Source organism: Fusarium proliferatum (assembly GCF_900067095.1).
Source record: "Fusarium proliferatum ET1 genome assembly, contig: FPRO_scaffold002, whole genome shotgun sequence".
NCBI classification, from domain to species: Eukaryota; Fungi; Ascomycota; class Sordariomycetes; order Hypocreales; family Nectriaceae; genus Fusarium; species Fusarium proliferatum.
The window spans coordinates 3,794,616-3,821,199 of record NW_022194791.1 but is presented as its reverse complement, the minus strand read 5'-3'; the positions used below and the strand labels follow the sequence as shown (position 1 = coordinate 3,821,199).

Here is a 26,584-nt window from a genome sequence, read left to right as displayed (position 1 = left end):
TATACCCAACATGGCGCATCTTTTGAATCCCCTGGCGACAACATCTCAGATCTACCACAAATCTTCCTTCTCGTCTCTGCCCAAGGATCTCCAAGATACAATCTTTATCACTTCGCAATGCCTCACACAAGCTGCTGGTCAGCTCCTAGAGCTTCCTCAGTCTGTCACTGCACAAGCAAACGTCATTCTGGCGCGATACTGGCTTGTCGACTCTCCAATGGCCAATGAGTTTAGTGTAAGACCAACCCCAAAATACCTCTCTCAACTTTGTCTGACCATATTGAATTGTGTTTCTAGGACACATCTGCTGCCGCCCTCTATCTAGTCGCGAAGATGGGACCTCAACCCCGGTCAGCGCGCGACATATCAAATGTTTATGCCTACCTCTTATCAGAGAGTTCCTTGTTCTTACGGATCCCGGAAAGTCCAAAGAATGACCCCAGGTCGTACTATGTACCTGAAGCAGACTACCATGCCTTTCAGACCCGCATCCTTGCCATTGAAGCTCGCATCCTTTACACCCTCTCCTTCGATACACACGTCTCGCTTCCTCATCCACTTGCAGTCACTTACCTACAGACACTCGAGTTTCTTGCGCAGCCTAAATCTATCATATCTCTACGCACCATTCAATATCTGAATGCAGCCCTTCTCTCACCTCAGATGCTGTATCTTACTCACCAGCCCCATGCGCTAGCTACAGCTGCTATATACAACGCGGCTCGCGATGTTGGTGCGAAGATGCCAGAGTGTGAATGGTGGGAGGTTTTCGATGTCGACAGAGAAGAGCTGGGGTTCCTTGTTGTCGGAATGCGAAGCGTGGAAAACTACCTTCGCAAGATTAAAGAAGATATGCCGGATCTAAGCGTGGGCATGCCTACACGAAAGTTGGTAGATATCGAGCTGCAGAGGAGGGGCGTGGAAGGCGGGAATGATACTGCCGAGGTTGGTCAAGAGCAACAAGTCATGGATATGATGGACAGCAGATGATCGCGTGCCTCAGTCTTTTTGACTCAGTGCTCGGTATCGAAATCGGTCCTGATGCAGCAACCTGGAAGCAGGCGCCACTGTTTCGCGTGTCGTATGTCAGACAAAACACGGCCAATGAGCTGGTGCATGAAGTTGTGGTTCTGCATATTCCAGGTCGATTTTTGAGAGCATCAGGCCATGATCGTGAGTCTCACTGGCTACAGTCAGCCCGGCTGAACGGAAATGACAATCGATGGCCAAATCAATGGATCAATTGCTACAGTGTGGCATATCAAGAGCTGAATGTGGTATTCAAGAAGCAATTTTCAAAACGTCTAGAACCAGCCACGAGGAATCAACGAGAGAAGAGGAAATAATGCAGCAAGAAAAAGACATGCGGGCGACAACAATATCTCATGCATGTGTATGGGTGACACTCTGCCAGCCGGGTTACTGGTAGTTGCGTCTATAATACCAGCTCTACCAAGTCAACATACCTGCATACATACAGAGTGATACTTGGCATCATTTTCTTACATCGTCGTGACCGATTCATGGTTCTAGAATTCATATACAACATACACTATTACGTTTCACCCCGCGATGCACAACCTCAAGCGGCAGAGGCGGTTACCCTCAGACACACATAGTTAAAATCAACTGCCAATTCACCCACGAAACCTGCTAGAGCTCCATCAAGCAAGCTTCTGCCGTGTTTGTTAGTGACATGCGGTGAGGACAAACTACTAAGAGTGTGGGCCTCTTGTACCCCGACCAGCCTCGAGGGCATCGTGGAGTTGAGTGCGGGGGATTGGAAGAACTAGCGCTGCCCTCCACGACTGGGCGTTGTTGGGAGCAGCTCTCAACGTTACAAAAAAGTATCATGAAACTTGGGAATGATGTAAGTCGTAACCGCGTACCGGTAACGAGGCGGCCAGAGACTGGGGTGCAGGATCCATTCATTACAGCCTTGAATAGTTGATCTTCCAGTCAAGTGACAACTATCGTGTACAGTACACGTAACAGCACATGCTAACTGATTAGCAAACACCGTCTTTTTCTTTTCTTCGTAACGCCATTATCTTTGGCTTGTTGCAAAAGATATGAGACAGATTATCTTGGCAGAGCCTCTTGTTCAACCTGTCTGTCCTACCAGCGGTAAAGCCGATATCAGGAATAGCCTACAGTTTAGACAAATCGATCTGACATAGCGCCGCAAAAACCTTATCTTTCCGCATACAAAAAAGCATAAAAAAAAGGCTAGAAAATTCTCATGATAGCCAACTACCTATTCGGGGACAAGTCGTCGACATTGCAGTATGTACATACGTACATACATGAAAGTAAATCAGGGGGAGGCCCGGCTAGCACGGAGTGCGAGGATATCCGTTGCCGCAAAGCGACGCAAGGCAGAGCGCCCAATTGAAGCGCGAGTAAATTGTCCCATTGGAGCGAGCTCCGATCGACAAGGTCATCCCGCGGCTTTTTTTTCTTCTGAAATCTTGGGGTGAGACGAGAAATCGGAGTTGCTGATTGGTTCGATGGACAGGATAGGAAACCCTAGAAATCTGCAGTTGGGGTTTCTAGAAGGACGTCTCTCTCTTTTCCCGTCTTAGCCGGACGGCGTATTGGACTTAATTGTGGTTCTTTTTATGGGATCTGAGAAGAGAACGGGAATAGTTGTAAGAATCAGGTTACGTGACTGGAGATGAGTAACAAAAAGAGCCGGAGCCGGTCTCGGTGCAAGACATGGAAGTGGCAATAACTTCAGAATCATCAACTGTTATGTACCGTTACACGGCGGCCCTGACCCCCATTCTCTGGAGCATGCACGGAGAAGACGGAAACAGGGGTGCACTAGTTAGTTATCGTCAGAAAGTTGGTGTGTGCACCCTCTACTCCGTAGTTGGCTTCACATCGTGGGGCAAAACTGAGGGTGTTGTTGTTTGGTCCTGGTCCTGGTCCTGGTCTTGTAGACTTGTACTGTAAGAAAGAAAATGGCTCACTCTGTTTAGTTTCGTGGAGCATCAGCATCAATGGAACGGGCAAGGCACGCACGCACATCGTGGAGAACAATAACTATGACGAGATACGTATCTTCAATCGCGAAAGGTATATTAGGCCACCTCAACCTCTTTCTCTGAACCTATCTATCTTTTACTCTTCACTCTCACTCTTCCACTGTCTATTCCCTTCACTTACACACAAACAACCACCACAACCATCAAAATGTCTGACTCCGTTACTCCCCAGACCCCTTCCCACTTCGGTGAGAACAAGGGCATCAAGTTCACCTTCAAGACTGGCAACGCCCGTTACCAATGTGTCCTTCAGGACCGCGCTCACTAGTATGCCATACCCTCTTCTGACTTACAACTTCAGCCTCAAGCAAAGTACTAACCATGCTTCAGCGAGCGCACCAAGGCTTCCCGCCAGAACTCTACCGACTCTGTCTCCTCAAACGAGTCTATCAAGACTGAGAAGTCTTCGCACTAAAATGTGTCTGGGATAATGGCACCTTGATATACCTCGAAAACATAAAGAGGATCAAGGGTGACCAGAACAAAACAATCAAAATGGGGGGAGTTTATTATACCACAATCATCTGGCATTATTAGCGACGGTTATACAGGGACATTTGGCGTCTCCATGAATCAAACAATCTTTTTTACTGTTACTCTATTCAATGTGCACTGCTGAATGTGAACGTGATGGCCATGAACGTATAGCTTGGTCGCATCTCCATACCAAGGCTCACCTCTGGGCAAAGTGGCATTTCACCCAGTGAGAGCAACCAAATGACAAACAGGCATTCAAATTGTCAGGTTCATCTGCAAGATCCCGAATGCCAAGTTTTCCCAACTCGCACTCGGTCACTGCAGAAAGAAACGGGGACCCGACCCCGTATCTCGCTCGGTGTCTAGCCTTTTCACCTGGATGGATCAAGACTAATTACTCCACCGTATCAGGACCGACCGATCCTCTTTTGCCGCTGGGATCAGGAACAAAAGACCGAATTAGTGAGTTGTACTTATCACTATATTATCCACAGCGGATTTCGGACAAGACGCGGCTCTAGCGATGATAAGTCGGAGGTCGGTGGCTTTGGGTTCCGGCGGCTGAAAGGCGAATTGAAGGTTGGTCGGAAGCCCGTGAGATGCGAGGTCCGTCAGATTGGATCGGAAGACTCGGCCGGGGCTGTCAGCTTCAAGCAACGGTCGAGTATTGGAGCCGGTAGCTTCGGATATACAAACTATTGTCTCGTCTCACCTACATACTTATATAGTTAGAGCTATTTCTCCCTCAGCCATTATATAATGCCGTGCGCATTTTGGCTCATTGAAGGATTGAGGGGAAAAGCCAAAGTCGTACGCCATGTACCACAAGATCCCGCCAAGCGTCGTCATATCGTACCTGGCTAACTGGCCGAAACCGATGAGACCATGCTTGGCTCTGTGAACGGAGCCAGGCTGACTCGAGCAACAGGTAATAAGTCAAGCCCCGACAATCGGTGCCGCGCAAGCAAATTACCACGAGTCCATATAAGAGACGGAGAATCTCACGTACTCGTAATAGGCTCGTCTTTACTATGCTTTGCGCCCAGCACTAACTACCTACGTACGAATACAATGACGTTTCAAAGGCAGCAGACTTTCAGGGGCTTGTTCTCACTGACGCTTATTGTCGCGAACTGACTTTGGTGTGTCAACAGTAGAACAGAGTAGGCAAGATTTCTCGAAATGTCTCTTTTTGCCATTTGAGTGCAGCTAAGCCAAGCGTGTGATGGTAGGTCGCTTGTTAGTCGACGCTGTAATGCATATCACACATCACATCGCATCACGTCACGCGCCATCCGCAAGCGTCGATTGAGAGTTGATGTTGATTAGAAGAGTTGATGATACATAGAGATGAAACCAGGTGAAAGCATTGTTATTTGAATCAATTGTATTGTTATACAATCTTTGGTGTTAGTTACTTTGGCTGTCAAAGTCTAACAATCATAAGCACAGCCCACTTCTTCCACTTCTAAGTTCTCAGCTGGGCAGACAGAATGTGCGAGTAAGTCCGAATCTGAGTCGTAGTCGTAGTCGCTGTCACAATTGATTGATACTGAACTTAATAGGTTTGTTTAAATGCTCCCTATCCCACCTCTTACGTCAATTTCCCTTCTACCCCTTCTATTGTTCTTCTGAGCCTACACCAAGCTCCTTGCTTTGTATTCCACTGTCGCTCTCACTCGCTGTTTGTGTCGCTATTGGATCTGCGATTCACCAACCTACGTACGACGTGCTCGACTATTTCTGTCGCTCTTTGAGAGAGGATGCCTCATCCTCTGGTGGCTACAGGTATGTAAATCAATCAATCAATTCACAACGCCACACTCCATCATCTCCCATGACTTCCATTATCCACCAATTTCGCTGCCGTCCAGTCTTTTGATTATCTTCTCTGTATTCATCATCTTCATTGCTCCTTCAGGCCAAGCCCATGGGATGTTGATTACCCCGCGTCCAAGCTTGCGAATCTAGTGCACGTCTCGCCTGTGTCTGCCTGAGCTGAGGCCAAAAAGAGTGTCGCCTGAGCCACAGCCAGGTCAGTTCTAGTCCCGAGGCTGCCTGTGGCAAATACAGATGCCAGAAGCAGCACGAGGCCTACGCAAGCTCAAACTTCCCCTTGATTTGCCTCCAACTTCCTCCAATTTATTCGTTGTTTCTGCTGTTTACTTAATTGTTCGAGTTTCTGGAAAGCTCTCTCTTTGCATTTGTGCTTTTTTGTCTCGTGGGGAAGAAAAGGAGATTTGTTGTCTTCTTTCTGTTTGCTCGCTTGCAGCTCTCACTCCACTCCACTGAACATCACATCACGACCCGTTCACACCTCTCTTTTCTCTCTTCTCTTCTCTCCTACATCTGCAGTCTCTCTGCAGACTTGAGAAACAATGCCTAACCATATTGTCCTGGCATCAGGTGCCGTAGTCGCTGTTTCGGTCGCTATCGCCACCACTATTGCCATCTTCGAGTCGCCAGAAGTGCGACGATACGCCGACGATGTTCGAAGGCGGATAGCTTTCGCCCTCCACTCTATGGGCGAGGGCATCGAACCTCCCCACCGTGAGCCCAGGTTTAATAGACCTGAGGATGCCGATGGCTTCTTCGAGTCCCGTCGTGGTGCTGGTGCTGAAGCTGGTGTTGACGCTGATGAGGAAACTCGCCGACGACAACGTGAGGAGCTGCTTTATTGGAACTCGGTCATGTTGGAGAAGCAAGAGAAGGAACAACAAAAGGACAAGGAAACCGACGAGAAAAACCCTGCGACCATGGATTCGTCACGACGAGGCTCTTCATTTGATGACTTCCTCCGTCAGGATGAGGGTGCTGAACGAGGCGCTTATGTCTATAACACTGGAGCTGATACCCGTGCAATGGATGACGGTCTGCGACGTCGCGGCGATGGTGCTCGCGGCTTCTCATCTCTCTACACCAACCCTTTTGCCGACGAACACAACATTGATCAAGACGAACTGAACGATGATATCGAGCAAAGCCGCCATCTTTCTCCCGCCCAAGACGAAATTTCCGACATCTACAGCGCTACTACCCAGGACCGAGACGAGAAGCCCGCTGCTCTTATCGACACTGACCCCACCCCCGCCCTTTCTGAGACAGCTTCTTCCGCCACGCTGGAGCGTGAAATCGGTGTCGATGAGTACATGACCGCTGGACAAGAGGATCGCGACGACGCTTATTCCTCCATCCAAGCATGGGCGCAAAACACCAGCCCCGAGTTTTACTCTCCTCTTCCCGTTACACCCAGCGCCCCCATGTCTGAGCCTGAAATCATCAGCGACGATGGCATGGTGACACCCACCGACTCTGTATCTCTTGTCGGTTCCGGAGATGATGTCGCTAACGATGCGCAATCGTCTCGCGAGGGCGAGACTGGTCGCTACTTCGATGTCTTGAGCGAGAGCTCCGGCATGGCTACTCCCGCTAGCTGGTCTGAGGTCGGCAGCGTCATCAGCGAGAGCGACGCCCACATTCCTATCCACCAATAAACTCTGTCGTGTGGCAATTTTAAAATCATCAAGTTGGAATATAGGTAGGAAAGCCAGTGTAGGAGTGGGATTTTGTTTTCAGAGTCATACAACAGACGTATACAGACTTTGAGGGTCTGAGTTCTTGGGGTTTTCTTTTTGTCTGGAGTTGGAGTTCAGGTTGCGGTAGCAAACTTATATCCTTAGCACCTGGCTAATCTCGTTTCTTTATCAAAATCTATCGACTCATCTGACTCTACTTGCTATTGTATGTGAACGCCTCATATGCATCAGTAAATCATTATCGACGCCTACATTCAATGTGTATCTGTATATATACTACGGCTCAAGCTTCTCCTTGTAATCGCCCCAAAGCTGCTCAACCGGCCGTCCAACCAGTTCGGTCCAAAACGGCTTCTCTTCATACTTCTGAATCCGTAGCTTCTCATTCAGGCGACGAATAGTTCCCTTTCCAAATCGCTCCTCCAAGTAGTCCAGGAAATAGGCCGTTTGCTGATAGCCAGCGTCCCACTTTCCATTGCTGTCGCGTTTCCAGTGAGGGGGGCTGAGAAGGCAGTGAAGTCGCACCCAGTCTGCGATACCTTCGATCAGGCCGCCTGGACAAGTTCCATGACCGTTGTACTGAAGGCAGTGAACTAGCTCATGAGTGAGTACGCCGTTGATCTCTTCTGTACGACGAGATATGGGGTGGATGTTGGCGATATACTCGACTGAGAAGTGAATCTCCTTATGATCGCTGTCCAGGTCAGAGCCAGTGGTGTAAGCTACACCTGACATGCTACGAAGGATCACTGTCACAGATCGTGTTGTCGGGATTGTTGTGGTAGGACACGTGGGCGATTCATACAGGAGCGCCAGTACATGCTGGGCCGCCTTGGCGAGGCACTCGGCAACATTGACAGAGCTAAGAAATACCGCAGCCCCAGGGTGAGAGAGATCGCGACATTCAAGTCGTAGCTTGGGGACCTTGAACTTGCCGGCGCCGGGAATATCGGGGCCATTCCGTGGGCCGGAGGGAGTGGGTACTTGGATCGCCGGTGTCATGATCGGGGCCGGGGAGAAGATTGAGGCGGGCGTTGGAATGGGAGTGACTGGGGGAAGATGAGGCATATATACGGAGTAATTGCGTGGTGGTGAAGCAGGGAGAGGGTTTAAGACGGGCGGACCACGATTTTGATTTCAAGGGTTGAAGTTTGGCGAGATGTCCAAGTTAGATGAGGATGGAATGTAACGGAGGGGTAAGATTAGGTTAGAAATGGAGGCTTGCTGAGTAAAGATGAAAACGGCAAGTTTATGTGATCACAGAAAATCAAATAAATAATCGAGTCCGTGATAAGAGTACGAGAACGGCTCATGCGTGTTACTGAGATATCATGGGCAAGGGAAAACAAATGGATCAATGATGAGGCTGTATCATGATTGAGATGACCCCTCAGTAGAATTGAGCAGGGGTGTGGAATTGGTGGCCAAAGCTCTGAAAGGGCCCCGCGAAGCTCTGTACGACACAGTGGAGTATGGAGCCTTTTAGGCAGCTCCAGCAAGGTAAAGCTTGGCGGGACATTCTTCGCCAGGGCAACTGCGGCAACCTTTTTCGGGCAGATTGTTTTTCTTCGCACCTGCTGCGCCCGACATTAACATTGACACCCAACCATTTATGATGACAGCGAAACCATAACAAATAGGTACCTACCTTACCTTACTTTAAAATGTGGCAGTATATTGTACTTGGAAAATAAAATAACTGGAAAAAGTTTATTAGATATGACTCCCTATATGAGCGCATCAAGCGTCAATGGCCCTGATGTACTACAGTGCTTGGGATTATTTCTGTGCTCTCCGGCAGATTACAGCAATCATCTACCTAGGGGTGAGCCAGCTCTGTTAGCTCGCGCTATTGGCTACAGCACCTACACACCTACGAAAAAGGATACCCATCTTCATCCTTAGTGCCACAACCATAACATCAACATAACAAACAACAACAACTAAAAAAGAGCTCTCTCACGCTCTCAATGCGCACTCTCAACTAAAGCGATTCTCCTTGTTTCGCTCTGTCCCCTACGGACTGTCTCGCAATTAAAGCCACAGGTATGTGCACTTGCGCTTCCGACCCCCTTGTTTAATTTCCGGACAACACCATGGCCAGCGCATCACCATGATAACCCTTCGGGAGAGGGGGAGAGCTACCTTATCCCACTTCGCGTGGACTGCGCGCGTCTCACTCAACCCCTCATTGAATCTTCATCCTGATCGCGACTAATGCAGTACTGTTTTACAGATTCGTCATAGATTCACTCATGGCCGACACAAAACTTACCGACCAGCAGGTCGCCGACCTCAACACCATCCTGCGCGGCGACGGAAGTCTTGACTCCAAGGTCCAATATGTCACGATCATCAAATCGGGCATTAAACAACACAATGTCCCTGAATCGAGTGTCGCTCAGCTTTTCGATGGTTTGCGCGCAGCTACTACCTCGCAGCATGCCGCTCTGGTAAACGCTGGTTTCACTGCCCTGAACCATCTCCTCACGCGCCTCTCTCGACAAGACCCCAAGCTCTTATCTAAGGAAGCCGCGCGAACTTTGCCAATTGTCGTCGAGAAGCTCGGCGACCACAAAGACAAGTTCCGTTCTCTAGCTTCGCACTCGCTTGTTACTCTATATGCCGTTGCGCCAGCAGATGTGGAACGTTTTGTTCGAAACTCAGCGATGAATGGAAAGAACCCCAGAGCAAAGGAGACCTCCATGAGTTGGCTACTACAGGTAAGTACAACCACACCTGCTGCACTCAATCGGGTGTGCTAACGGGGTACAGATGCACAAGGAGAATGGCCTGCCTTTCCGAGGTTACGTCCCTGTACTCATGGAACTTCTCGAGGACGCCGATGGCATGGTACGAGATGCGGCCAAGAACACCGTCATTGAACTTTTCCGATCTGCCCCAAATGCTGCCAAGTCCGATCTTAAGCGACAACTCAAGAACTTCAAGGTACGACCTGCAATTGAGCAAGCTATCGTCAAGGAGCTCGCCCCGACCTCTAGTCGCCCCGAGACTCCCGCCGCAGAAGCCGCCGCTCCAGCACCTCGTCCAGCTCTTTCGGCCAGCACTTCGTCAGTAGCTGCAGCCGAGCGTCCTATCACTCCTGGAATCGAGACCAAGCCAGAAACTCTCGAGCCACTGTACGTCAACACAAACCGCGAGCTGGACGACATTTTTAAGGAAATGGCGTGGTTTTTCGAGGGTAAAGAGTCGGAACAGAATTGGCTGAAGCGAGAAAACTCCGTCAATAAACTGCGGCGACTCAATGTGGGCAATGTTCCGTCTGATTTCCCAGATACCTTTCTTGTTGGGGTTAAGAGCATGTTGGACGGTATCATCAAGGCGATTACCTCTCTGAGAACCAGTCTCTGCAAGGAGGGTTGTGCTCTTATCCAGGAGATGGCTAATACGTTTGGTCCTGCAATGGACCCCATGGTTGAAATGCTGATGCAATGCTTCGTCAAGCTCGCTGCAGGAACCAAGAAAATCAGCTCTCAGCTTGCCAACGAGACGGTTGACACGATCCTGAGCAAGGTTTCGTACACTCCACGCTTGATGCAACACATCTGGATGGCTTGCCAGGACAAGAATGTTGCGCCGAGAACTTATACTACAGGGTGGCTCAAGACCATTCTAAAGAAAGAGGCCCAGCACAAGCATCATATCGAGCACACAGGCGGTGTGGAGTTAATTGAGAAGTGTATCAAGAAGGGCCTGACTGATGCTAACCCTGCTGTAAGAGAGAAAATGCGATCAACATATTGGGCCTTCTGGGGAATCTGGCCTGCAAAAGCAGATACGTAAGTTGACTTTACTCCCGTTTCTGTCATTTTTATGGCTAACACGCATTAGCATCATGGCCGATCTGGATGGCACTGCCCAGAAGCTTTTGAACAAGGACCCTAGCAACCCTCATTCCCCTAAGAAGGGAGAGACGGCTGCACGACCTGGACTGGGATTATCCAAGAGCACAATGGGCACAAGTAAGCCAAGTATTCGCGAGGCTATGATGGCTCAACGAAAGGCAAACGCAGCAAAGAACCTGCCAGCTCGACCTGGCTCAGCTATGGCTCACCTTTCGCCCGTGAAAACAACCACGTCAAGTACATCGACAGCAGCAACCAAACCATCAGGAACCCGAACTCGTCCAGAAACTGGTGGCATGTCAGGTGCTCCAATGAGGCCAGCAAGGAGGCGACCAGAGATGGCAGCGCGTCCTGCGACGGCGGGCCCCTACTCCGTGCGTGACATGGATGCTGGAAGTCCTGAAAGTATCAGGTCCAAGACACCCAAACCCCGAGAGACGACGCCTAAGAGAACTGCTCCCCGACCACGACCTGGACATGCTTCACATGCTAGTGAATCCAGTCTTGCATCACCTACATCAGTGAGGCCAGGCACCAAGCCCGCGGTTTCACCTCGCACAAGTCCTACAAAGTTGAAGCAATCGCAATCTGCCATGCTGCCTATGAGCAGCCCCTCCCGGGCAAATGAGGACTTTACTCTTGTTGTTCCAAATATGGCTAATTTGAGGGCCATACAGAAGCCTGCACCAGAGCCTCACCAGAGAGCTCCTCAGGCTAGCCAAGAGATTCCCTCAGAATTAACCACTCCTGTGCTTGAGGATTCACCACATATTGTCCCAGAAGCTGCTAGAGAGGCTGCGCCAGTCTCTGAGCCAGAGACAGCCCCTGAACCAACGGTTGAAGCTGAGGCCCAGGCCGCCGATGAACCTATGGAGGAGGCTGCTGAACCTTCCGTGGCCATCTCGGAGCCTGTGGTTGAGCCTACACCCCAGCCGTCGGAAACCGTGCAGGCCGACCCTGTTTCAGGAGCGCCTGGTTCGACACTGCAAGTGTATGAAGACCCGTTCACTGATGAGCAGCCTTCTCCAAAGCCGACCTTTAACGTTCCTGTGCTGGAAGACAAGCCCGTCAACGCTGATGCAGCCAACTTGCCCAATGCCCGTGCTCAATCCCCCGTGACGCAAGACGTAGAATCCTCTGAGAGAACAAAGCAGAGCTCACGACTGCTTGAAAGTGGCATCACCAGAGTCAAGGCAAAGACTCTTGATGTTCATGGATTCCGAAAGCTGCAGTCCCTTTTGCGTGATACCAAGGGCATCTTCACTGATGATAAGTTTGAGGCTCTGTTGATTGGACTCTTCCAATACCTGGAAGATCCTCTGTCTGGGGTGAGTGCCGAAAAGGCTCAGGATGTCAAAGCCCAGATCCTTGCTACAATCAGGCTACTCCTCCGAAAGGAACGTGACAACTTCCAGCCTCATGTGTCCAGGGGTCTTGAATCACTCCTTGAGACACGCAGTGCTTATGATATCCGTGCCCATATTGTCAGTGGCGTTGAGGTCTTGGCTGATGAACTCGTCACCATTGGCGACGGTTCTGAGATTGTTGTTGTCCTAACAAAGCGTCTTGAAAATATTGACAGCTCGACTCCTGAGGGAAGCCGTATGCTCAGCACTGGATTGCACGTGTTGCGAAGCCTGCTTGACAAGAGACCCAACTTTATCCCTACTGATACTGAACTTGGTCAGCTGGCCAGCCTTGCCGGTCGATGCCTTGTTTCTACAGACTCTGGTGTTCGTATGGATGCCGTTCAGCTTTGCGTTGCTCTTCACTCAAGGGTAGGTGAGCAAGTCTTCTGGAATGCCCTGAAGGATGTTCAGGATGATCCCAAGAGCTTGATCACCTACTACATTGTCAAGAGACAGCGAGAGCAGACTCCTACAATTGCAGCCTAAGGGAACATGGTGACTATAGGCTTTCATCAGTCGGAGTTCAGGGGACATTTCATAGGTCAGGCGTTGGATACCGGAATTTCATTAGGGGGATGGTATGCCATAATGGTACGGAATGGCGATGTCAAAAGCAAGGGCGAGTCATAAAAAGGTGTCAAGTTTCACTTCCATGATGCACTGGCGGCAGAATCGACGTGTTTGGTTTCGCATTCTTGAGTTATGGCTATTGTATAGTCGAGAGTTGCTATGTTTTTTAATGCCCTGAGTTACTTGTCCAGTTGTACATTTAGCTATTTGTAATTACTTGCACGTTTTTTACATGAGACATTGGCCATTACTTGTTTAGCTCAGCTTCAACCCTCTCAGTCTTTGATACTTATAAAGCACACATACAGCAATAGATTGGTCTAGAAATGAGGAAACATCTCAACCCAAGCTGGTGATATGTAGACCCCAGCAGGAGACCGCCTCAGACTAAAGAATGACTCAAAAACAACATAAAATCTGGCAGCCATGTAGACAAACAAGGCGAACCAGAATGCGATATAAGTCACTAGCCACGTCGTTCCATCAGTCCTCACAGCTGTGGCGACTACTGCCATGACAAAATACAACGCCAAGGCACCCGCAATATAGAGGCAGCTTATCTTCCACATCAAAAGCTCGATAGAGCTGGGAAAGGCCCAGTTCCAAGCTGACAGATGAACACCGCCATAGATACCAGACAGAAGCAGCGCAAGACCAGCGAGCCACGGGAACTGTTGGAAGAAACCCAAGAGACCGAAGACGTCTTCGCTCTCTGTGAAGACGCTGAAGTTGATGTCGAGGTTTCGTTTGCCCTCGCTGAACGGCATGGTTCTGTACGCAGGGTCGAGAACTGGCTTGAACTCTGGAAGTCGAGCGAGGAAGAGATCTTGGCCAGCCAGAGGTCCAGCATCATCTGCGGGACTGATCATCTCAAAGTCCCAGGCAATGCGATTTACCTTGACAAAACTCGCTGTTTTGACGAGGACCTCGCGGTTGTGGAATGGAAAGGTTGACAAGATGGCGTCCCAGCGACGGAGGAACTGCTCTGATAGTAAAAGGGGTATATGTGCAAACTCGGAGTGATACAAGAGCCCAGATGGTAGGATATCCCCCGGCCACATCTCCAGCCCCGGCTCTGGCTTTACCCAAGGCCCTGATCGTGGATTCGCCCAGGTATCGGGTAGTCTTTCATAGGCTGGAGGTCTTGCTAATCTTCGCATCCAAGACCAACCTATCCAGTTTCGAGAAGATGATTCAGGGGTTTCTTCGAGAAGTTGCATCTCCTCTACCCTCGAAACATCATCAATGTTGATTCTGAAAGGTTTTGGTGTGACCCAGTCTGGCTGCATCAAGCTACCTCTTCTTGGAGGAGGAGGCTGATCCGGACGTTGTTGCGGAGGGAACAATGCCAGTCTCGTTGACATGTTGGGATAGAACTGGCGTTGCACTAGGAGAGATATCTCTCCCTCGAAGCCCCCTGGCTTAATAATCTCAGGATCCAGGACGTTGAGAGGTTTCTGGTTGACGTCAGTCGATATATCAACCAGGAGACAAATGAACATACCCTAAACCAACACAAGTAAAGGAAAATCGCACACACAACATGAACCATAGTGTGAACCTCTAACAAACTAAGAGGCAGGTTTTGGATCTTCCTGGCAATACACTGCAGGACCATCCATATGACCTGCATAACCACTAATATCTTCTGGAAGTAATCTGCTTTGCTCTTGTCGTCGATCTTCTTCTTCGATATCGGGATCCAGTGCCCTCTCTCTGCAAGCCAGGTCACTGTTCGGGGGCTCAAGCGCACTGAGTATGGCCGCTCCATTGATTCGAACAACCGAAAAGCCTTGTTGTGCAGATCGGGGATGGACAAGATGTCGTCGACGTTGACTCGAACACCGCCCATGATGATGAAGAATGTGTAGGCCATGTCAATATCGATCTGAAGACAAGTTGGATCATTAGTAAATCTAGCAAAGAAGCATATGGAACAGGCTAGGCTCTTGTGATAGGGGTCCAGACATACATGATCTGCATCTGAAGGAGTAGTTTTCTGCAACGATCGAAGTTTCGATCTCAGGTTCCAAGCCTGCTGTAGCTGATCCGCCGCCATATACAGAGCGATCTCGGGTGCAAAGAGGGTTATAGCAACCCATTTGAGCTTGTAGAGAAATATGTAATGCCAGGCCGTCTTGACAGGGACATCGAGATGAAGAGCCGTATAGATACACGCAATAAGTGTCAAGATGCAACTCTGAAGGATATCCAGAGTTCCTCGAATATTAGGTGAGTCAATCCAGGCTGGTGCTACAGCATCTGTTGAACTGTGAGTGATAGTCCATGGTGCGTCTGGAGTAGCCATGGTTAGCTCAAGGTAGTGATGCAAAAACCAGGAGCAGCAAAACAGTGAAAGAAGGTTTTCAATGTTTGTGATTGTGAGGAAGTGTAGAGCATACAAGACACAAAAACTTGCATCTTGGCTTCAATACGTACCGAATCAGGCTGAGGCTGAGTATAAAGAATCTATAAATATCAGCTGCAGGCTCAGGTGCTGGTTGGTCAAGGCATAAGATCTGGAGAATAATAGACATGCTTCCCCTCTTCACCTGCATTCAGGTCATGCATGGCATCGCTCTTCAACATGATAGGTAGGGGTAGTTGCGTGGGATATATATACGATCAATAGTCATGGATAATATGGTGTAAATATATGTTACAACCCCGACGAAACTGGCATCAACAAGGGCATGAAAGAGATACAGCCGTCACTCCCATCAGAGAGCGTGAAGAGTATAAGGAGCCGTCCGACCGAAAAGAACCTCTGACCCCTTTTCGTCAACGTACAAAGATAACCGATACTCCCCCTTTGCCTGCCATAAACCATCCTCAAACCCACTATCACCAAATGCACAAGAAATTTGCCAAAGCAGCCACAGCCACAGCCAAGCTAACAAGCAAGCAAGCGTGAGAGAAAAAGAATTGGATATCATTAAATGTCCTGGCACAAAAAAGAAACGCCCTGCGGGTTGGATGACACATGCAAGCGAACCCAGCCTGGGAGCTTGAAAAATCCAACAGTGCCCAAGTAATCTTTTCATGACAACCTAGATCGTGCTTGTTCGTTGGGAGCGAAGCCCAAGAATCCACGACTCGGAGGCCTCGTTAACAAGTCGATACAGTCTTCATAAGTCCTTTCCGTATAGAGATCTCGCGCTCCCTAAGCATCCTCGAAGATCGTGTTACTGTTCTCAATGACAAACTGTATCGCAAGGTTCTTTGCGTGCATGTCCGTCATCTCGCGCTCCAGGCTCGTGTCACGCATGATGGTTGGCGCAAACACCACAGCCAAGTTCTTGGGAGACATCTGACCAACTGTTAGTGACTGTAGACGAGAGCAATAGTCAAGGCAACATACCAAGTTCTCTGGTTCACGTTGAGCAACGCGTGCAAGATGGAACATGAGGAATTCAAGACAATCACGATGCCTTTGAGGCATCGAAGCAAACGTCTTACGTAGGTGATCGCTTCGTTCCGTTTCATCGACAATAGCTGTAGGCTATTAGCATCCCGTCATCTGACAAGCCACGAACGAACTCACCATTTGATTCAAGAACTCGCTCATACACATCAAATGTGAGCAAGGGGATAGGAAGTTTGCGGAAGTATTGCTTCAGCACACTGGTAACAGCAGTGATATCCAGATCAGGATCTGAAATATCAAAGTTCTCATCCTTGCTGAAGCCGTCCTTGATCATGTTGACCTGAGAGTTACCACCAGTCTTTCGGTAGATACCCTCCTGGTCCATTCCTCTTAGTTCCACCTCTTCTATACATCTTGTGACCACGCTAGGAATCTGTCGGCGCTCATGGTCAGCTCGCTCTGCGAGGTCAGATCCAAAGAGAACCGTGGCTGGCTCAGCCGCGTCAACGTTGTTCATAGTGCCTGCAGAGCCGGACTTGGGCACGGCGTTCTTCTTGCCGAAAAATCCAAACCCTTGTCGTTCACGCTCACGCTCACGTTCTTCTTGTCTCTTGGTTAGCGCTGCAGCTGCACTGTGCTTGTCATGTGAGTTGACGCCGTTGGAGGGAGGGCCAGCAGGCGCTTCGACTTGGGCCACAGTCATATTGTAAGGCATTCCAATGTTCTCTCCGCTCAGCTGGCCCTGTTGCTGCATCCTCTCACGGTCGTTCTGGAATGCGACGACAGCTCTGTTGACACCCTTGGCCACACCCTGGGCCAATCCCTTGGACCCCTTCTTCCAGTTGAACTTCTTGGCTTGGCCCTTTCGGACTTGAACCACAGTTGGCCCGGCTTCGACGATTGGCTCTTCATCAGCAGGAACCAGAGTAGCACCCGTTGATAGACTAGCAGCATCGAGGTTGAGCGAAGAGTTGTTGAGGCCGCCCTTGCCTGGTCCATAGATACCCAGACCGCCAGGAGACTTAATATCTCCCCCAATCTGTGACTTGAAACGTTCCTGGATCTGATGCGTCAAATCATTATTCATATCAGCAAGCTGTGCATTCTTCGACGACAACTGCTCAAATTCAAGCAGAGCACGGTCTCGATCTGCGATGGCTTGATCCTTCTCTTCGAACAACAGATCCCGCTCTTCGTGTAGCTGCTCAATTGCCGCTGACATGGTCTGCTTGACCTTGTCAAGCTTCTGAACAAACTCCTTGATTGCTGAATCCTCAAGATCCCGGGGATCGATAGGTGTCTTGGTCTCCTTTGCACGCTCGACATATCCGGCCAAGACCTCCAGCTGTCGAATCATAATCTCAGTCTGGGTGTCGAGAACGGAAACTGTCTTTCGTTTTTCGACCAGCTTCTTGTTAAGGCTCTTGAGATCCTTCTCAGTAGTAAACTGCCTCTCGAGCTCCGCAACTCGCTGCTCAGAGTTCCGTAATTGCCGCTTAAGAAACGCAGGATCGTCCCCTGACGCCAAAGACATCGGGCTGCTGATCTCCTGTGCATGATAATCGTCGGCAACTGGTGTTCGTGGCCAGCGAGGCGACTGTGTCGCTCGCGTAGTCTCGCTAATGCTTCTGGCATGGCCAGCTCTGTTCGATAGCTGGTTGGGTGACTCCACGCTGTTGGTGCGCCCATGTCTGACAGCGTTGGAAACTCTACGGAGGATGGAAGTTGAGCCTTCGTCTGTACCGAGGATACGCGCCATGTCCTCGTCCATACTAAAGTCACCGCCGCTGCTCCATCTAGGTAACTTTGGCGAGACCTTGGGTGAGGTGCCGTCGTCCTTTGACTCCTTGCCACTAGGGTGGCCCTTGTTGTTCTGAGAGGCTGGAGGGATAGGAGCTGAACGGGGCTGCATGTAAGAATCGGTAGTTTTCTTTTGTGTGGGAGTCTGGCGAGTGGGTGTAGGATCATCGGTAGTATCCTGTCGGTTTTGTCGATTGTTGCCATTCACTACCTTTTGTCAGTATATCAGTTTGACTTTTGCCTAAGCGAAAACTTACCATTACGTCCTGGGGCAGCTGGAACTTCCTTTCGCGTAAGAGGCTTTGCATTCTCTGGTCTCGAAGATGTTCTTGTTGACGAGTCCATAGATGCACGAAGCTCATCCTCGTCGATATACCTCGACTCTTGGGATGAGCGAGACGCGGGTGTGGTGGCGTTGCTATCAGTGTGTGGCAGGCCGCCCTTACTAGGCCCGTTGCTAGTTCTCCCAGAGTTCGTCTCTGCAGGTAGACTCGAGGATTGTGAACTACTCCTTGAGAGAAGCTTCTTACTCTTGGGAGCCTCCTGTAACTTGAAGTCCTCCGTGGGTGCGCGGCGACCACTTGTCTTCTGGCTCTTCTCGTCTGTAGGGGGCGAGCGTTTACTAGAGTCGGTTCGCGAGTTCTTAGAATGCTTGCGATCAGGAAGCTTTGGTGCAATGTCGTGCTCCGAATAGGATGGTGCGCGCCCTTTCTCCTGGAAAGCAATATGTGGTGTAGAGGTATGAGAGTCGCTTCGTTTCTCAGAGGCCGGTTTTGCAGCGCTGAAATAGTCCTTCGACTTGCCTGACTCTGGCAGATTATCTGAAGTTGATTTCGGTGTTGGGTGCGGGCTTGGGTCTAAAGCGACCGAAATCATGAAGCTATCGGCGTCGTTGGAAGTATTGTCGTTGCGGGCCATCATAGTCGAGTTTCGGTTGCTTCGATATGTTGTAGCAGGTAAACTTAAACCATCAGGCTTTCGTTCAGGAGAACGAGCTGGCCTGGAACTGCTCCTAGAGGACGACTCGTTACGACCGTGATTTCGTGGACGAGGCGAAAGCTCTGTAGCAGTATCTGAATCAGGATCGACCCGATCGTTGGAAAAGGCATTCGGTGGAATGGCGTTGGCGGGAAGGGCGGGCAGTGACTTTTCCGTGATCATAGGTGAATGCTCTTTTTCTCTTGCTTTCGCTGCAGCTGCAGCTTTAGATTTTTTCCGTCTTCGTGCCATAAGAGTTTCGTGGCAGCCCATGCAGAAGATGCCTTGTGAAGTCCGGGCATATCGCAAGTTCTCGATTTTGCGTTTGCAGTTGCGACAGCGGAAACATGTAGCACAGAACGCCTGCTCCCCAGTCAAGATGGCTAGGTCTTCAATCTTATTGCCGCAGGCGCTGCAGCTATATGTGCAGTTGTTGCAGATGAGTGAACCATCTCCGAGAAGCAGTAGGTTCGCATCAGAGTCGAGCAGCGTGCCACAGGTATTACATCGAAAGCAGTCCAGATGCCATCGGTTACCGGCTGTCAAAAAGTCAGCTTGCCCAAGGACACGGCGAGATGATTTGCAATCTTGCGGTGAGGTGCGGATGATCATCGTGGATAACAGTGACACATCCCACTAGACCAGCTAATGCTGAAAATTGTAACGTACCTAACTCGAACGCTTTTCCTTCTTCGAGGATCTTCCAAGCCTGTTAGCAAACCATTCCCCAGTGTTCTTTAGGTCGAGTAGAACAGCATACCTCTCCGCAACCCTTGCAGGGGAAGACATCGTCGGTGTCATTGTCCATTCCAGGACTCTCCAAGTAATCCTCCACGATGCCGGCCATTGTGGGCAGTTGTGTTGAGAAGCAGCAAAGATTTGTCTTGAAACTTGGGGTGAAGCGATCGAGATGTGGTGCTCACGGCGGATACGGCATTCAAATACGGGGTTGTTGCAGCCCAAGGTAGCAAGCGACACGACGCAGCTAAAGAGCAGGCGTCATGGACGAGGTCGTAACGGAGAGCAAAGGGGTCGGTTGGACCAAGAATCGCGGAGCAAATCGTGGGAAAATCGACGTAAAAAGGACGTTGTTGAGGCGGTCGGCGGGCGGTCGAATCGGGACGGGGTAGCAATATTTTGTTGATAACTGTCGCACGGTAGTGGCCCTTCAGTGAGGGCGACTGACAAGAACTTTGAATGGAGTTCAAGAGTCAGGAAGCAATGGACAGCCCAGCAAATGTCAGGGTAAGGTCAAGGCCAAGCCAGCAGACAGCAAGAGAAGTCGACGGAGCCAGGCCAGGGGGCGTGTGGAGGGTTTGATGAGGACAAGGGCCTGGGTGTAGAAACGGACCAGGGGCTTCTAACGATGGATTCGCTAGAGGAACGTCGGCCAGGATGGAGATGAACAATGCAGAAGGTTGTATTCGCAGATTCGACGCAGGAGGAAAAAGAACCGAATGAATCTCTATGTACGAGAGAGAGAGAGAGAGAGCGCGAAAGAGAGGCTAAGCTAAGCGATGTATGATGGGCGTTGTGTTGTATGGAGGGCTGTGTCCTGCTCGATTGGATCGGCGTATAACGGATAGAGCTGAGCTAAGTGTAAGATGTCGATGGAAGCAATAAAGAAGATGATGAATTCGGCGAAGACAGAGAAGACGTAACAGAAAAGGATGACAAAGAGATTTCGTTGGAACTCCAGGTCAAGTACAGCACAGCAGCATAACACAGCACAATGATAATACGACACAACAAATGGAGGGCAAGAAAGAGACAGCAGAGCAATCTGATCCTGATATGTCGTGGTCCTGGTTCACCCAAGGAGACTGTGAGGAATGAAATGGAGACGGACGTCTAGTGAGGTGGGATCCGAATGTGGATGGGATGAACAGCCACTGACTGAAGGGAAGTCCCCAGCCCAAGGGCAGTGAGCAGAGGGCGGTGGGCCAGCCCAGGGGATCATCCACTAAACCTGGCAGGGACAGAGAATGGAAGGCAGCCCAGCGAGAGGGGTTACAGCTTAGGTTCAAGGGGAGAGCCCGCCCGTGGAGGGGAGGGAGGGGACCTGGGACCTTGGGCCAACGCGCTAAACGGCCCCTGGTTAGCCGTTCCAGGCCTGGGCGGGTTTAGCAGCTGTGACCAGTGTTCTCCATCCCGTCTCACGATGAAGGATGTCCCATCTGTCAAGAAGAAATGTCAATGTCAAAGAGAATTGAGCGGTCGGGCTCTTACGCTGAAGGAGCAGGGTTTGGTAGTACATCAGGGGCTAATCTCTAGTGCTATATATGTACACGCAGCTTCACACAGGATTCGGATTGAGTGTTGTTCGCCGATACGTCGTCAAATACGTTGCTTGTCTCACCCAAGCTATCTGATAAACCTCCGACAAAACCAGTTCACAACCTTCACATGCTTGGGTCTGATTGGATTGGGTACTTTATTTTAACTTTACCTGGTTTACAGCCTGAAGTTGAATTGCAACTCCTGCAAATGCGATATGTATGTCCAAAACTGTCCCTGCCACTTCACGACGGCTATAACAGGGAGAAGGTTATTGGAATGATATTGACCCATGTCTCAGCAACCGCCGTGTCGGAAGATAGTTACTGTAGGGCTCTTGAGCAGGGTCTAATTTTAATTGGGAGCTGACGAATTGCATACGTTGTCTATGGCTACGGAGCATTTATCTGAGTGACTGAGAATTTAGTCCGAGTCTTGGTGAATAAGGGGGCGTTCTAGCTAGCATTCGTATAATTACCATGATGCTGCAGATGCGAAGTATAAGGTAGCTAGCTGGTAACCATGCTGATGAGTCTGAATACATACAAGGTATGCAGATTCACTATTGGGCATCAATGACATTTCATCTGTCCAGAGAAGATGAAATACAGAATTGGACATGATTGACAATCTCTAACAATGATGCCCGTCACCAAAACTCCCCTCAAATTCGTTCAATCTCCCTCTCATCTCCAGCCTCAAGACGGTCTTCAGACTAACACCCTCCACCTGCAGAGACGCCTGGGCTAGCGTATGCCGCTAGACGCAAAGACCCAGGGGCAACAAACCAGGCCCCAGGGGGAACCCAAAGCAAGCTTTTCTGGCTGAAGGAACAAGAGACGGCACACACACTCACACTCACGCACGCGATGTTCACGGAAAAGCCAATGCAGAAAAGAGGCGCTTGTGGCGGCCGCGGCTGGTAATGGACGGGACCTTCATGGGGGGATGGATCGAAACTTGTCCTCCTCCGCAGTGTCGATCCGATGACATGAACCCCGCCTGCAAGAGTAATAAAGACCGCTGACGACGGGGAGACATTGCTTTTGTCAGATATTGAATTCACAATGGGCACTCTTCAAGAGTCTGTATGGATACAAGCTCTGAGAAGGGATCGTGGAGCTAGGGAGAGCTGCCGAGACACAATCCACTGACCTCTACTACTGCAGCTACCTATGGAATGAAGTGAATTTCATAGACGATAGACTTGTGGCAAAACAGCCAAAGCTTCCTTTATTCAACCGTCAAAAACTACTACATATTAGGTTGTGTTGCACAAGACGGACACCCGCCTAAACACGATGTTAACCTCGACGCAGCTGCAAGCAGCCATATCGCTTGAATTAGGTTCAGTGCATATGTATGTATGTTTGTCTTTGTTCATTAATGGGTAAAAGCAAGGGTACGCATACGGCAAAAAGACGGTAAAGCTCGTGTTGCGTTGTCGTGATGGCAAAAGCTCCGCTGTTTCAGACAGAGTGGTTTTTCCCTTTCCCTTTTCAGTTCAGCCTTTGCGTAAGGCATTGACGAAACGCATATCATGAAACGTGTAATGGGATGAGAGGATTTAGGCCCTTGCTACTCGGTAGAATATGGATGAATGTCAGTCATGCGAGTTGAGTGTGCTCTCCATTTGGAGAGCAACCTAGCATAATACAACGTCGTTGGTTGACTTTTGTTAATTATGTACCATTGTTTGCTTGCTTGCTTGCTTGCTTTAGTGTTGTACTTGTATCTATTTTGGGGGGGTTCCCTTCATAAGCCCGGCCTCTCCTCTCCTTTGTCCAATTCCCATCATGAAACCCACGACCCTGAAAATATACTTGATGCACGTGTTAGAAAGGGGTATAGTCGAGTGGACATGATTGCATGGATCGGTTTCGTGAGCAGGGGTCCTCTTGATAGTGACTGGAGCATGTCACGACCACGACCACGTCCCTGGAACTTTTCAATCTCCCCATATGAGACGAGACATCTTGTTGAGGAGAGTAACATTGAATACACAGCTGACAAGCATAAGCATTACACACTCAGCCTTGAACGTTACCATTACTACTTGTGGAAACCTCCATTTGCAACCCTCAAGATTACACAGCCTCGTGATACTGATGGATGGGATGGGTTCACCAAAGTCAACTCTGATGTGACACGTCTGACTGATCTTCTCTTCCTTGGGTCCGATCACTTCCTTTGACAGCTGACGAGGCATATCTTGAAACTCCCGCTCCATCACCATCGCTTGTTTCAAGTTGTCGACTCTTCAACTCTTGGGCCACTCTTTCGCTCTTGTTTCCCATTCTAGCATTTTTCGCTCTACTTCCGAACGCCATTTGTCCTCCCATTACAAAGCCGCGTAGCTTAGAAATACTTTACCTGTGCAGTATTGCCCGATCACACAAGAGTTTCATGTTTGATCGTCGTCGTCGTACCCTGCGGCAGCTTCGACATAACGTTAGACTAGCCCCTTGATCTATCCGTCACTGGTAAGCGCGCCGGTAACTTACACCGGATCACCGTATTCGATCTGACAGATGTAACGTTCATACCAAGGCAGGAATAGGTATATGATCACTCATATATATGCTGCTAAAACCGACAAGCTTTCGGTTTTAACACACGGCAAAGGGTAACTTTCCGTCATGTCACCGCCAAGTTTGTAGGGGCTACTGGCTTGACTGTTTCAAGACCTGGAGCTGTCACTGATGGCGACAAGTCATCAGCCCGCTTACATATGCTGTATATGGAAATACTCGCAAGCTAGTCCTTGTTAGATGACTACATCATTGTAGGTATTCCAAATCGTTGATGACCGAGGCACGAGCAAAGAACAAAGTTTGGATGAAGCATCTCGAACTTACAAGTGTCTCGTCATGTCCTTCTTCGAAACCTTGTATTAGTGAGAATGATACCAAAATAAAGACCAAGAGTTTCCAAAAGCCAATAAGAGAGATTCACACGGACTCGACGTTGTCAAGTTGCGACAAACTCAGCCGTGGTCGATCATTGGTGGTTCGATTGTTGAATTCGATATTTGTCGGCCGCCGATATTACATGGAATGACCTAGTAATAGCAAGCATTTACCAAGATCGGGAGTGTTGCTTGACACAAATAGATCTAAATCCCGTCTTTCAGCTTTTCAGGCTCGCAGTTTCACTGGCAGGCCAACTTCGAGACAGCCTGCGCCCAGTTTTGGTGATCTGCTCGTAGGTACGTACATACAATACCATTCAGAAAATACATTGTTCTGCTGTGACTTGACCCATCGGACCCAAATAACTGTGACATGCCCATCGCATCAATATGATGCAGCTTGAAACGTCGACACGGCCTCACCGTGGCCTTGCTGCAGGTACCGATCGTCCTCACACCGGTGCGACCTCTGCACTGGCCTCTCTATAATGTCTCGTACCGCGCCAGAACCAAGAAAAGCACTTCGAATTTGTTATGATCTGACCTTAGATTGATTCGATTATAGCGGTCATATGGTATCAAACTCGTATGTCAACTTTTGTCTAACCCGATAACAGAACCTCTGAACGCCCTCAACGCAGAATTCATGGTTAGTTGAGCCATCTCTCACGCAAGCTCTCATTTCTCAGCAACAAGCTTCCTAACCTTATCCAAAAGTATAGAACTCTCTCTGCCAAGTTTCTTGTTTCCATTACGATCCCTCGTCTTAGCCATGGCCTTCTTGAACTTCTCCCTCTCAGCAATCTTCTGTGCCCTCTCTTCCTGTCTGCGCTCAAACTCCCGCCGCTTCATCTCGGCCTCCTCCTGGCGCTGTGCTGCTTTGGCGAGTTGCTTGTCGTAGTAGCCTGGTCGTCTGGTGCGCCGTCTGTTGCCATCACTAGTGGGTTCACCGACAGAGTTTTCCTGTGCCTTGGCTTCATCTGCAAGCATGAGTTGTCGTGTGGGGTGCATCTCCTCGCCTTCTTCCTCAGGTTGCTTGTCCTCGCTGGCGTCTTCCATGGGAGCCTCATCTTGGACTGGCTCGCTTGTCTTTGGTGCTGGCGCATTTTGTTGCTCACGGGCTTTGATCTTTGCATAAGCCTTCTTCACCTTGGCCTTGTGAATCAACTCCTTCTTGACTTTCGTGACTGTGGTTGAATGTGAGTATGTGAAGTGAATGAAAATTTTCAAATGTGAAATAGGAGAAAGGACAAACCTTTTCGTCGCCAAGGACCGTCTGGTAAATTCTCTGGGCCGACTCTGAAGCCATGCTTAGGCTTCTTCGCCTCTGGGGCAGCATCGCCGCCTTCGTTTTGATGTTTGGGAGCCATGATCGTGGCGTTGTAAGTGTAAGAGTATTGTCGTTGATGAGAATTGAGAAATGTCTCCACTGTCTTCGGTGAAGGAGTGGGTCCGACACTCACCGTGACCGACACCGTAATTAACGGCACTTGTGATTTTTAGGTTGGTTTCTCGGAGAGTTTCGGTGGAGCTGCGCCGTAATCTGATCAACCAAAAGGTACATAACAGAAAGCTCACACGACTTTGCTTTGTTTATCTTGTTGTGTTACTGACTCAAACGGATACGGCTTGAGGACATCATTGGTCTACAGTTGTAAGTGGGCTGATGGAGGAAGATGCTGGTATAACTGTTTCGGGTTGAGGATGCATTGCCAGGTCACACAAGAGAGAGTCCAAACTGCCTAAAATTCAGGTGAATGGCTGGTCTATGGACTGTTGAGCTTCCTGTAGAGCTCAGCAATAACAAGGCACAGCACAGCATGCCTCGGTGTTATGCTCAAAAGTACTACACGTCAAGTCTGCATCACCCATCACACGATTACAGCCAATGCATGTCAGGGATCCTTTTAGCAGGCGCTAAACGTCAGGTATCCGCAAGGGACGTGAGCACTGTAGATTAGCGTGGGTGAAAAGTTTCTTTTTCTGCTGTGCCTTGTGAGCAATAAGTTGAGATGCTTCATCATAGACCAAGCCAAAAAGGTCGTTAGTTTGGATGTGGCATATCTGGGGGGCTGTTCAGTATCTCCACCTCACGAGCTGTAGGTCACTTGATGGTGTTGAAGGTATGAATATTGAGCATTACATGGCAAACTACCTACCTGTAGTGACCACAGCAAGATATCATATCGCCTCTGTTAGGACTCGGTATAACAAGAGATCTGAAAGCGTTGTTCAAATAAACAACTCCTCTATCCTGTGGCATCTATAAACATCAAGGTACATGACTTACTCTCTTGTTAGTCTTTGTTCTAGCGTTAGACTTGTTAGGGAATGATTCACACA

At 49.5% G+C, this 26,584-nt stretch overlaps 8 protein-coding genes across 8 annotated transcripts; 4 read left to right on the top strand and 4 right to left on the bottom strand.

Annotated features, from left to right (window-relative positions):
- Positions 1–10: 10 nt before the first annotated feature.
- Positions 11–990, top strand: FPRO_02540 (uncharacterized protein; the record flags this gene model as incomplete). The annotated part of the gene is made up of 2 exons (XM_031227347.1): positions 11–235; positions 298–990. 2 exons carry the CDS (start codon positions 11–13, stop codon positions 988–990), a joined length of 918 nt encoding a protein of 305 aa, XP_031077793.1.
- Positions 991–3,198: 2,208 nt separating this feature from the next.
- Positions 3,199–3,465, top strand: FPRO_02541 (uncharacterized protein; the record flags this gene model as incomplete). Its single annotated transcript, XM_031227346.1, has 2 exons — positions 3,199–3,317; positions 3,381–3,465. The coding sequence occupies 2 exons, from the start codon at positions 3,199–3,201 to the stop codon at positions 3,463–3,465; spliced, it is 204 nt and encodes a 67-aa protein (XP_031077792.1).
- A 2,440-nt stretch (positions 3,466–5,905) lies between these two features.
- Positions 5,906–7,021, top strand: FPRO_02542 (uncharacterized protein; the record flags this gene model as incomplete). The annotated part of the gene is made up of 1 exon (XM_031227345.1): positions 5,906–7,021. One exon carries the CDS (start codon positions 5,906–5,908, stop codon positions 7,019–7,021), a length of 1,116 nt encoding a protein of 371 aa, XP_031077791.1.
- A 318-nt stretch (positions 7,022–7,339) lies between these two features.
- On the bottom strand, positions 7,340–8,065 carry FPRO_02543 (uncharacterized protein; the record flags this gene model as incomplete). Its single annotated transcript, XM_031227344.1, has 1 exon — positions 7,340–8,065. One exon carries the CDS (start codon positions 8,063–8,065, stop codon positions 7,340–7,342), a length of 726 nt encoding a protein of 241 aa, XP_031077790.1.
- A 1,253-nt stretch (positions 8,066–9,318) lies between these two features.
- FPRO_02544 (uncharacterized protein) lies at positions 9,319–12,824 on the top strand (the record flags this gene model as incomplete). The annotated part of the gene is made up of 3 exons (XM_031227343.1): positions 9,319–9,786; positions 9,839–10,863; positions 10,916–12,824. 3 exons carry the CDS (start codon positions 9,319–9,321, stop codon positions 12,822–12,824), a joined length of 3,402 nt encoding a protein of 1,133 aa, XP_031077789.1.
- Positions 12,825–13,228: 404 nt separating this feature from the next.
- On the bottom strand, positions 13,229–15,216 carry FPRO_02545 (uncharacterized protein; the record flags this gene model as incomplete). Its single annotated transcript, XM_031227342.1, has 3 exons — positions 13,229–14,365; positions 14,413–14,796; positions 14,881–15,216. The coding sequence occupies 3 exons, from the start codon at positions 15,214–15,216 to the stop codon at positions 13,229–13,231; spliced, it is 1,857 nt and encodes a 618-aa protein (XP_031077788.1).
- Positions 15,217–16,071: 855 nt separating this feature from the next.
- On the bottom strand, positions 16,072–19,900 carry FPRO_02546 (uncharacterized protein; the record flags this gene model as incomplete). The annotated part of the gene is made up of 6 exons (XM_031227341.1): positions 16,072–16,218; positions 16,270–16,403; positions 16,453–18,282; positions 18,333–19,592; positions 19,723–19,753; positions 19,814–19,900. The coding sequence occupies 6 exons, from the start codon at positions 19,898–19,900 to the stop codon at positions 16,072–16,074; spliced, it is 3,489 nt and encodes a 1,162-aa protein (XP_031077787.1).
- A 5,019-nt stretch (positions 19,901–24,919) lies between these two features.
- FPRO_02547 (uncharacterized protein) lies at positions 24,920–25,611 on the bottom strand (the record flags this gene model as incomplete). The annotated part of the gene is made up of 2 exons (XM_031227340.1): positions 24,920–25,428; positions 25,497–25,611. 2 exons carry the CDS (start codon positions 25,609–25,611, stop codon positions 24,920–24,922), a joined length of 624 nt encoding a protein of 207 aa, XP_031077786.1.
- Between the last annotated feature and the right edge of the window lie 973 nt (positions 25,612–26,584).